The sequence below is a fragment of the Miniopterus schreibersii genome (assembly GCF_964146895.1).
Source record: "Miniopterus schreibersii genome assembly, chromosome: 16".
Classification (NCBI taxonomy): domain Eukaryota; kingdom Metazoa; phylum Chordata; class Mammalia; order Chiroptera; family Miniopteridae; genus Miniopterus; species Miniopterus schreibersii.
In genome coordinates this window covers 8243156-8255312 of record NC_138116.1, presented here as the reverse complement: position 1 = coordinate 8255312, position 12157 = coordinate 8243156, and the positions used below count along the sequence as shown (strand labels likewise).

Here is a 12157-nt window from a genome sequence, read left to right as displayed (position 1 = left end):
CTGGACACTTAAGGCAGGGGCAGCCTGTGAGTCTCTACATTGCTCCTGTAAAGAAACTAAGCTGTGTGTAAGAGGCTACGGTGCACCTTTCATATGCCATTTAAGGAGGCCAAATACGAAAGGGACAAAGGAGAATCCCTAACAATGTTCCGCTGAGACCGTCCGCAGCGCCACTTATCACTGTCTTCACCCCCCCCCTTTAAAACCAGGTTCTGTAAACTGGAGCTTTGGGGTGCTATGAGAACCCCCAAGATCAGTACCCAGGGCCGGCTAAAGAGAAGGTGGGAGGCAGATGCATAACGTTTCTACTTGAAATGATGATTCAGGAGACAGTCAACCGACCCGATTAATTTTAGTTTTTCTTCAGTTCGTGCTAAAAAGGCCTCTGAAAAATAAACTCCACGGGCTGACCACCCGCGGTTTTATTCTTGGAGTAGGGGACACATACGCATGTTCAATGAGGAAGCTGCTGCTCTAAGAATAGAGCTGTGTGCCCCCTAGTCAGGGACTCAGTCACCTGGGGGGTCCCCTCTGCCGAGGCCCCACGATCACGGCCCAACACTGGCCGAGACGCTGGCCGAGCCGGAGGGCATGGACCGCCTGCCTTCAGGCCCGGGATGCAGGGAGACGCAGCCTCCCTGGAGGCACTGCAGCATGGCAGGTGGTGTGATGAGGCGGCTGACGTCTTAAAGACGCTCGGTTTATCTCAAGAGACAAACATTAAGAAAGGCAAGCACGGCCTGCAGCCCAGTCAGAGCTGGCGTATGGCGGTCACCGAGGTGGAGCGAAGGTGCGGTGGGCAGGGCACAGACCTAGGAGCGAGAACACTGGAGCCTGAGCCCTGGTTCCACCACCTACCGGCCATGTGTGCTCAGGCAAGTTACTCGGCCTCTCTGAGCCTCAGTGTTACTGGGAACGGCAGTACCCACCGACGGGGTGGTTGTGAGGGTGAAATGGACTAATCTGTAGAGCCCTCAGAACAGGGCCTGGTGCATAGTATTTGTTAAATAAATGAAGAAGGTGGGGTCCTATAGGAAGAGTCTGAATAAAAGTGGCAATACCAGAAACGGTGGGTCACACACACATCCTGTAGCAGGGGCAGGGGCCAATGTGAGAACTGCCCCCGGCGCCTGCCAGTGAGTTACGCTTCAGGTGCAGGGCAAGCACCGGAAAGCTGGAGACCGCTGAGAAGTCCGGCCAAGGGCTCAGAGCAAGGAACGCAAGTTCGGACATCCAAAACCAAGCACACCGGCCCTGGCTCTCTAATAGTTTTGGGGGGCACCCAGAAGTCTCCCTACTGGAGTGTAGGGTGGGAACGGGCTCCCCCTTGCTGCCTGGTCGGTCCTCACTCTCGAAGTCAGTAAGCTGCTCAGACCACAGGATGGAGGGCAGGGCAGGTACCTGGCCATTTTTTCCACCCTCCAGAATCCAGGGGTCACTGGCTTCCACTCTCCAGAAAAAACGGTGGGCGAGACGCCTGCAGGATTTGGGGAGACAGGGCTCAGGAAACGGGCTGCACCCCGACTCACCACTTTGGGCTTGAAGGGCGGCTGGATCTCCCTGTTCTCCAGTTTCTCCCAGTCGATTCTCCGGAAGAAGGCGTGTTCTCGCACGTCCCGCTCTCCCTCGGGCCCGCAGCCCAGCCGCTTGCCTGGGTGTTTGGTCATCAGCTAGAAAGCAGGAGAAGGGATCTAATGCATGACCTGGTGACTATAGTTGAAAATAACATATAATTGAAATTTGCCAAGAGAGTAGAACTTCAGTGTTCTCCCTCCAAACAAGGAAAAAAAGTAACTACATGAGGTGATGGGTAAGTTACGTGGCTGTGGGATTGGCCCTCCCTCAGTATAGCGGGGGATTAGACCCAGGATCCCTCCCGGGCACCGAAATCCACAGACGCTCAAGCCCCTTATGCATAAAGTGGCGCAGTATTTGCAAAGAGCCTACGCACATCCTCCCGTATTCTTTAACCCTTTGCGGTCGTTTGTCTACTCTCAGCCACCAAGGCTTTTTTACCGTTCCGGTCGTATGTCTGCTCTCAGCCACCACAGCAAGGAGCCGTACGAGTCTTAACTCTATTCATTCATGTATCAGTTCATAATTTCTCTTGTTTATCCTTCATAATCTTGCATGTTACGTATCACTGCTCTTTCAATGGAAATTAATTCCGACCCGTACGACACCCATGTCCAAATTTAATACGACCGCAAAGGGTTAAATCATCTCTAGATCACTTATAATACCTAACACACTGTAAGTGCTGCGTAAAGGGCCGTTACACTGTATTGTTTGGGAAATAACGACAAGAAAAACGTCTGCATGCTCAGTACAGATGCACCCATCGCAGGCCTAACTACAGAGTAGCAGCCGCAGTGTCACTTTTTTGGGGAATATTTTCCATCCGTGGTTGGTTGAATCCACAGACGAGGAACCCATAGGTACAAAGGGCCAACTACATACATATATCAAATCACCACATTGCACACTTTAAGTATATTACAATTTTATGTGTCAATTATACCTTAATAAAGTTGAAAAAAAGCAGCAGAAAATTCGTCCATACGTTCCTCAAAACACAACCCAGAAGGTTCCCGGCCGCCTATCTGTAACAGCCCCACACCAGAGAGAGAACGGCCCAAATCCTCACCGGTGTAGACGCCTAAGGACTGCGGTCCGTCTACACCATGGAATACTGTGCGGCCGTGCGCAGGACGGACGACCCCATGCAGCAACGTGGAGAAATCTCACCACAACGACGGGGGGAAAAGCCAGGCCCAGGGAGCGTCCACTGCAAGACGCCCCGTGTGCAAAGTTCAAAACAGGCACAATAAATCTACGCAGTGATGAGCGGGGAGTGACTGTGGGGCGGGAGAGGAGGGGGCTCCGGGGTGCTGGGAACGTACAGCTACATGGGTGTGTTCACTTTGCGACAATTCACTCATCTGTACAAGATGACTGGGCCCATTTCTATATGTCTCAGAAACAGCTAAATGAACAAAAAACTAATAACCGAGTGAAGCATTGGCGGAGAGCCGAGATTTTCTAAGGGTCTGCGGCCACTCCCGTAACCCCCACCACGACTTCACAGGGTGGATGGGAAACGAGGGCTGACCGGGCCAGGTCCCCGACGTGCGTGCGGGGTGTCAATCTGTTTTCCAGGCCTGCGCTCCTGCCCCCACGCCCCGCAGGTTGCCAGGCTCCGGCCCTGGGCGGCCGTGGGCTTGGGGCCTCTGAGTCCTCTCGCAGAGTGTGGGGCAGACTCCCCTGCGGACCCCGTAGGCCTGTGACCGTGGGAATCCAAGTCCACTTACCCCCTTGCAGATGGAAACGGCCTCCTTGGACAAGGATTTTGGGTAGGAAACGTTGTGCTCCATTATAGACTGAAACAGCTCGTCTTCATCTTCGCCATCAAACGGAGGCTGCTCGGGGAGAGAAAGGTCACCGGTGAGGCGTCAGGGGGCCGCCGTGCACTCGCCGAGGCGCAGCTCCACACCGGGAGGCGCCGGCTGCGAGGGGGCTTTTCCATTAGGGCTGCAGGCTTGTGCGTTTCCCAGGGTTTCCTCTGCTCCTTTAATGATCCCGCCCTGGGCAACCCAACAGGATCTTGAAGAAGAATGTTTCTGAACAATGCTTTGAGTGGTTTTCAAATAAATGATAATGAATCCATTAATCTTGGAACAATGCGTTAAAATCTAATTATGAGCACGTGAGGCTACAGACGGCTGTGTGTTCAGAAGGTGGGGGTGGGATAGAGGGTGCTAATGCCTCTGCGTCCTGAACACGGTGAAGGGGACAGGACAACATGGGCAAAGAGCCTTCCTTAGGTTTGGAGTTCACACCAGGGCCCTTCTGACCCAACACAGAGCTGCCACCCGCGGTGACCGGAGCTTAGCTTCCACCGGACACCTTCCTGCCCTTTTCTACCAGGTTTCCATCCCCACGTGGAGAGCGGGAGGCGGGGTGACCGGGTGGCAGGGCGGGAGGTCACAGCTTTAAAGTCAGGCAGATGTAAACCAGAATTCCAGCTCCACCACCTCCTAGCTGGCTGTCCAGAGGCAAGTGACCTGCCTCTTTAAGACACAGTTTTCCAATCTGTAAAATGGGGTTTCCTGGGGCCTGATAATGTGTCTTGCACCCAGTAAGGGTCCTCTGAAGGGTGCTTAGTGGTACTGGTATTGTGATTAAGCCTTTGGGGGGCTGCTAGGGTGCTCAGGAGGAACGGGCGAGCTCAGGATGCCCTCCAGCACGCCTTCAATCCTGAGATTAGCCAATCACCTGTCACTCTGGACAACCCACAGCGTGAGGGGGCTTAGGGAAAACTGCTTAACTTAGCCAACCTTGAGCTTAGCATGCAAAAGGCAGACTAGGGGTTAGCTCTCTTCCAGAGAATCCTATGTTTCATCTTGTATTTTCCTTCTCATTATAGGAAGATGTACAGTCACTTTGGCTAACGTGGTTAGGACTCGGATAATGACAGAGTCTGGTTTAAATTTAAACTATGCCATGGACCAAAGACAACCGCGAGGTCATCAGCAGGATAGCTATCCCTTCTCATCAAACATTTCCCCCGAGTAGGAGAGAGCAGTAGAACTAAGCCGAGCGCTCCCTTCACCGCCACTCACAACCCACCCGAACCTGTTCATCTGGCCCCAGCCTTCCTCCTGCACCCCATCCCCAGCCCTGAGTAGGAGCTGGGAGCGAGGTCAGCACCCGGGGGCCTCACCCACCAGAGGGAAGATGCCAAGTCTATGAAGAACCCTATCTTGGCCAAACGAACGCCGCTGTAGACCGACTCATTTGTCCACAGCACGTTTAAAACCGCTTCCAGCACTAACACATGCTACACCAAGCATCTCTGCAACGTATCGCTTTTGCTTTCTCTGAATTACTTCCTAATTTTCCAGGTGTGGGATTATGCAGCCAAAGGACATGAATGTTTGCATGGTTTTCCTTAAGTCTCTCCAGATCTCGCCTGGAGCATTCCTACAGGTAACTGCTCTCAGGCCTTGGCGGTAAAGGTGAGTCAACGCTGGGAAGTTATAATTATTCATTTTCCTCTCCAGACATGCCAGCTATGGAGCCTGAGGACAACAGGGGGTAACGGGTTGCCCAGGTACTTAGCAGCATGACTGTTTTGGGTCGCTTCTCACCCCTCTTCCCCCCATTCCCATGATTATTTTTTAAATTTCTACAAATCTGGACTCAATACTTCAAGCTGAGCTAATGTCTTGGCTTGGGGGTGCCTTCCTTGGCAGTATGTAATCTGTGAATTTTAAACAGACAAATGAGGAACGATGGATCCCTCTTTCCAAAGTGATTCCACAATCGCTCACTAGTAAGTGGTTGCTGGGCCCCTGCCACGTTCATTTGTCACTGATGACCAGGGGTAGGGGGGTGGGAGAGGACTCGGGGACACCTCAGGCTGATGTCCTGGGCGGAAGAACCCATTTCTGATTCACCAGGACAAAGCATTAATCGCCCTGGCAGACAGGGACAGACGAGGAGAGGGCTGGTCGCTGTGTGATGAACACCCGCGAACGCTTCGAGCCGCGTCTGCTCATTAGAGCGCTGGGTAAATACTATTTATGCCCAGAAGTAATCGTATTTGTCAAGCAACCCAGGAACCGAAGACAGACTCGGGCTGTTTGTGCTCAACTGCCCCCCTGGCTGCTGCTAATAAATAAAGCAAATGAGAAGGAAATTGCAATAAACTATTTCTTTGGCTCATCTTCAGCTCTCGATTAATGAGGACAATTTCAGACCACAACCCCATCAGCAACTGTAAAATTAGTCTTACTTTTCAATAACAGTATCTGTTCCCTCTGCCCGGTCTCTGAGGTTCCTTTAGCGGGAGAGGGGAGGCGTGGGCAACACAGGCGGAGCCTTTATCGTCTTTTTAGGTGAGTCACAGCCCAGGAATACATTTAAATTTGCATCAAGTCAGAGAGGAAAACTGAGGGGAGGGAATCCTGAAATGAAAATACCGCGTTTGTGGCAGGCACGGTGACTATTTAGAGGGACAGTGGCTGTGCCTGCTGCTGCACCGGAACGTGGGCGGCCTTTAGGGTGTCATACGCAGAGTGTCACCATTTTCGACAGAGATTATGGAAACTTCCAGAGACCACGTAAGGCAGGTTAACTGACCCCCGAGACCGGATGGAAAATAATGAAAAGGTAGCAGAATGTCTATGGAACCACTGGGTGTGGGGAGGGCCCCGTGCTCTCTTTGGGGGCTTGAGGAAGGCCCAGTCCTGCAGAATGGAGACCCAGGAAGGCTTGGAGGGGGGGGAGACAGTCTCCTGCTGGCCAATAAGGAGACAGCTCATTTGATCTCTTGTAAAGTGTCCTTGGGAACGGATCCTACTTCCACCCAACCCCTTTCGTTGTCCGCATATGCAAATGGGCCTCTGGGTGAAAGCAGGGTTTGTTTTCTGGACCGAGAGTCAGGACATTCAAGTGGGATCAAGGAGGGGAGCTCAGCTTTCTGTGCTTTCAGGCTCCCGGGGGGCCGATAATTCAGTCGAATTTCACTGTCAACACTCTAAAGAGGGGAAATTAACTTCAGGAGCGGGCAACGTGTGTTCTGCCAGCCGTTGTCTCCCTGTCAGTTGTTCTGTATAACCTGCTTTCCTTGCATGTCCACCGATGGAAGTATATGGCCTGAAACGAACGTTGTATTGGGGACAAAAACTTAAATAATACAAAAACCGCTTTTAAAAAATACCAATCAAGTCTTAACATCACCGAGAAATAATAACCAAACGTAGGCTAGTACCTCCTATCTTTTAATATCTAAAAGACGACTTTAGTATTAAAAGATGTAAGATACCATGAGAGAGCTATAAAGGACAGGTCATCCATGGCCTCCTACGCCGGAGTGAAAGCCAACGGTTAAAATGATCTCCATGCAAACGTGGCCTGGTGCTCCCCCTCCTCTGTGACCTCAGGCCTCCTACTCCCTGCTTGTCTTAGCTTTTCGACTTATTTAACTTGCCCGCGGTTTCTCTCTCTTTGGGCTGTAAGCTTTAGGAAGGTGCAGACCTTTGTTCAGGGCTATTACCGCAGTAAGCGTGCGTTCAATAAGTACGTGTTGAGTGAATAAATGAATGAGTCAATGGATATAACTTGTCAGAAAGGCTTGACTTTTGTTTCTAGGAACAAAGATTTAAAGATTTCTTTGGGGGTAGCTCTGCTGCTCAGCACAAGCATTTTTTTTTTCCATTCTCCTTATGCAGGCTCTTAGCTACGGAGGGTCAAACTCCTTGTCACCAGGACCCGAGTGCTGGCAACTGCAGAAGGCCACCATAACAGAATGTTTTTTAGGTATGATGGCAGAGGCCCAGACCCGGGAGATGCTCACCCAACCTGCTCCCCCTTGGTGGGCTCACAGGCACCTGCTACCTGCAGCCCTCCGCATCTCAGTGGGCCGCGGGGCCGGCGGAAGGCAGGCGGAGGGATGCGTGCCTCCTGCAGACCTGGCCCTAGACGGGTCCTGCAGCTGTCTTCCTGCTCTCTCCCCACTGGCCCGCTGAGTAACGAGGCGTCAGTGGAGGGATTCAAGGCCACAAAAGGTGGAGCCAATGGATGGAAGCAGCCTGGGTCCCCGAATGACCGTGTGGGTCTGTGCTCCCCTCCCCCCACCACGCAGGACTGCACCGAGAATAGGAAAGAAGCCTGTGCCCTGCGGTAAGCCAGAGATTTTGAGGTTAAAACGGCAAGTGTGACTTTCTCCGATACGGATACGAAGGCCATTGTATTAGAAAGCGCCATGTTAGGCAGCAGCAAGGCACTTGGTTATCTGCCATGTGTCACATTCCCAAGAGAAACTACATTTGCCCTTTTTTTTTAGCTGGAAGCTCAGCCTCACTGGACTTTGTAGAAGCGATAATGAACTGCCACGGGTGGGATCGGCGGGGATGGGGAGAAGCCATTCGCGCCCTTGCTCAGGAACAGCGACTGTGCAGAAAGCAGGCTGCTTTCTGCAGACGGGCGAAAACGTGGCGGCCACTGTCGTCACCAATGTGCAGGGGGCTTTCGTGTGCAATGCGACCGCTGCACCCTGTCTACACTCCAGGACGTGCCTTTCGGTTTAGGTGTTTGTGACCGGAAGATAATTTCTGTACATACTAAACATAACCCACTCTCATGGGGGGCGTTTCTCCGTCTTCCACGTGGGCCAGGGCGGCAGAGCCAAAGCGTTCACGCTGGACCACAATAAACAAGCATGAAAACACAGCGACACGTTACCTGCCCAGCCAGCATTTCGTACAGCAGGACGCCGTAGGCCCACCAGTCCACGGATTTCCCATACGGCTGGTAAGCGATTATCTGTGGGGAGACAAATACATCGATGACATTCAGGGGCAAACCGGAAAGCCTGTGTCGGAACAGGTAAGTCAAGCCCGTGGGCATTTACGCGGTTTGTAAATGAGGGGGCAATGATGTGTGTCTTTGATTTACCAAGGGAAGAGCGCCCCTCAAATCGGGTATACGGAGAAATGTCGCCCCACGATCCGCTGCCTGAAATCTGTCTGGAACTCGTTTTCTGAACCCCCCGAGATGCCACAGCTCTGTCTGAGGTCGATTTAATTATCTTCATTGGAGAAAAAGATTGGGACACTGAGGAGGATTTAACTTTTGGTCATTCAAAGCTTGGGTCTCATGAATAAGAGAACCAAGCAATGCAACAGAACTTCACTAAAAGTAATAAAAATGATGATCATCATCATAATAATGAAGAGAAGGAGGAATGATTAAAGTAAAAATTCCAGTTTTCTTGTGTTCCACAGACGTACAATGATATCTTTGCGGAGTGACCGAAAGGTCAAAATGCTTTAAAAGAGACATAAAATATAATCATCAAAGGTAACATTTGGACCTTGTCTGATCTTGATTCGAACCAACCAACTGTAAAAAAGAGAGTGGGGAAGTTTAAATGTGGGCTTGATATTGGGTGATACCAAGGGATTACTGTCAATACTGTTAGGCAGGATAAATGATACGGTGATTAAAGAGTGCCCTTTTCAGTTAGGGATGAGCGCATTTTAGAGTGAAATGGATGAGAGGTGAAGAATTTATGGCTAAATGACTTCTCAGGTTGGTTTTAAACACTTCAGTAAAATAGGTGGGGGGAGGAACAGATGAAATGAGTTGGTGAAATGCAGGCAGCCACTGTGGGTTATGGGGACGTTCCCTCTCCTCCGCCCTCTCCACCTCTGCGGCCTTCGCAGCCCTAGAATAATTCCGCAACCTCCCCCTTGCGGAAGGGCGTGATGCTCGCTTGAATTTCTAAGTGTGGCTGATTTATTAAAACACTGGCTTTGCTGCCTCGCAGGCAGGCTGGGGACCTAACACACATAATTCCCAGGCCCGTGGATCACGCCCCAGGATTCCAGGTGGAGACAGACTAACAGGTACTCGGTGGGACCGTTCTGCCACTTTGCACATGAATTAACTTGGAAATGCTCTGGGGTATTTTTATTGCTCCACTATGTCTAATGAAACGTCCTGGGCCATGAACAAACTCCCTGCCCGCCTGCCCGTCAGCGCTTCCTCCCTGAGCAGTGAGAGGTACAGGCTCCGTGGCTCACTTCAGTGAGGGCGACGGCAAGGGGGTCTGGTTGGATTTGGTGGCTCTGTGGCTCATCTCCTTGATAAGAAAATGACAAACAAAGGGACCCACAAGGAGGTCTTCATTTCTTTTTAAAACTGCATTTGTTCTTTTCTGAAAACTTGGAAAACACACACAGAGCACCAAAAAACCCTACCAAAGTGAGTCTCTAATCTGTTACCTAGTGACCTGAAGTGATGTCCCTCTAGACCCCAGACAGGAAACCACGGGGTCAGGCCTGTCTTGCTCGAGTAGAAGCACCACAAAAACTGTCTCTGGGGGAATAAAAGTGCACCTGCCGAGCACTTACCATTCCCCCAGTGCTCTCCACACCTTTTGTGTAACTCAATGGGACAGAAACGATCATTGTTCCCATTTTACAGTGAGAAAACGGAGGGGTAAGAGTTTGGGAGACTTGCCTAAAGCCCATCGTTAAGATGTGGGCCTCGGAATATTGACACATTTGTTTTAAAAATGCGACTTATGGCTTTCAAATGCATGCAATTGCTCCTACTGGGATTAATAAAATATTAATCAAAGGGCTTTGAGGATTAAAGAGGTTTGAAATCATTTCACTTTAGTAACTATACTTCAAAAGCATGTGCATAAAACTTGTTCTGGTAACTACATTAAAAGCGGTCCCTGGGGTCTATTCTCAAACAACTGGCATTTTAGTAAGTCTGCTTTTACCACAGGCAGAGCCACGGCACCATGGCGGTGTCAGACTGTGACGCCGAGGACTGGTGGGGGCTGAACAGGACGGTCACGCTTTATTTCATATCCAATATTCTGCCAATATCCGCGCCGTCTTATCAGCCAGGCCCTTCTCCGTGGGCAGTGGGAAATGCCACCAGAGCGTGGAAAGCTGTAGGAAGTCAAGGGCATGGAAACCCTGCTTCTGGTCAGAATGAGTCACAAATCCTAAAAGCCACGGAAACCTGAAGTGTTGTTTTTTTTTTTAACTTTATCAACGTTGGTCCAACTTGCTTTTCCTTTTCAATTCCCACAGCATTAAACTCCATGACTCCTGCTGATAACACCCTCTCCTTCCCTGTGAAAGCACAATGCCATGTGCCAAGGCTCGTGTCTCTTGGGGATAGAAATCGTCAGTCCCTAGGGCCTGCCAGCTCGGCCACTGCGCCGAGAATAGAGCCACTCCAATCACAGCAGCAACTACAGCAAGAGGACGGGATTCAGAATTGGTGGGAGCATTTCCTCCCGGAGAAGCTCCCCACCTGTCACCACGGCTCCTGCGCTCGGTGAAATGGGACATTCCGAAGATCTAAGTCACAAAACCCGGGGGGCAAACTTACCAACACAAATTCACTTTTAGCACAAAGCATACTTTTCTCTCAATGACCAGCTGCTATTAATAAATGCCTCCCGTTACCCCAAATCTCACTGCACAGGGAAACAATGCCAGGGAGTCCCATGTGTAGATAAATAGGTACCCATGATGGAGGATGCTGGTTACACTGTCCCTGGTGAGCTGTCGCGACCTGTGCTGTCCAGCACAGCAGCCACTGGCCACGTGTGGCTCCTGAGCATCTAAACTGTGGTCAGTACAGCAGCCACTAGCCACGTGTGGCCACTGCACAGGGCCACTGCACAGGGCCACGGGCGCTAGGTGTAAATGACATATCAGATCCTGAAGACAGTACCAAAAAGTGCAAAATATCTCATTAATGTTTTACTTTGGATACATTAGGTTAAAATATACTCAAACTACTTTTACCTGTTTCTCTTTTAACTTCTTAAGATGTGCCTGCTAAATGTGGTTGGCTGGCATTTATTTCTGGTGGACAGTGCTGGCCTAGACCCCTTCACTGGCTCCTCCAGTGGGCTCGGGGAGCCAGCCTGGGGGTGAGGACCAGGCTCAGAGGACACAGGCTGGATGGTGAGGCTGCCTTGCATCTGTCCCCATTAGAGCAGGTGTCTCTGGCCCTTGTGCGCCAATGGAGGTTTACAGCCAAGCCCGGAGGTTGGAGGGGGGCTGCCTGACATCTTAAAACCCCAGGCAAGAGGCTGTGATGGCAATTTGGTTTCTCACAGCAGAGAAACTCACAAAAGGAGAGGCTGACTTGGCAAGAGGGGCTTGAGTTGGCAGACCTCCTGCAGCACATGGGAGGTTGAACTTTAGCTTGCAAGACAGACCCCCAGCAGGGCCACTGTCATTCAGTTTGTCTGCTATTTGTCATTATGATCATTATTATTAAACTAAGATGAGCCCATTGCTTGGGGATATGTATCAGGATGTATAAATGGCTGCCTGTCTTATAAAAGTGAGCTATGAATGAGCTTTCTCTCAGCCTGGGCACAGGACGTGGAATAAAAGGGGCCAGGGAGCAGCCTCTCATCTCTTACCGGGCCAAAGGCCCACAGCAGCTGGAAGGATGGCAAATTTTCATCTGACTACCCCTGAGCACAGTCCTCAAACCTCACGGTGCTGAGCACCACTCCTGTGGAACACTGGGGAAGCCGAGGCACGGCAAGCTCAAATGTGGTGACACACTGGGAAACTGGCAGGGCCTGGATCCACCCTGGGAA

At 51.1% G+C, this 12157-nt stretch overlaps 1 protein-coding gene across 1 annotated transcript in view; it reads right to left on the bottom strand.

The window, feature by feature from the left end:
* The window catches only part of PRKCA (protein kinase C alpha), a 248090-nt gene that overhangs the window by 8535 nt on the left and 227398 nt on the right, over nt 1–12157 (bottom strand). Inside the window, exons 14-16 of the mRNA XM_081162411.1 lie at nt 8248–8328; nt 3312–3419; nt 1530–1670 (exon numbers count right to left, since the gene is read on the bottom strand). Coding sequence (XP_081018537.1) covers nt 1530–1670; nt 3312–3419; nt 8248–8328 — 330 coding nt within the window. The remainder of the gene's footprint in view (nt 1–1529; nt 1671–3311; nt 3420–8247; nt 8329–12157) is intronic.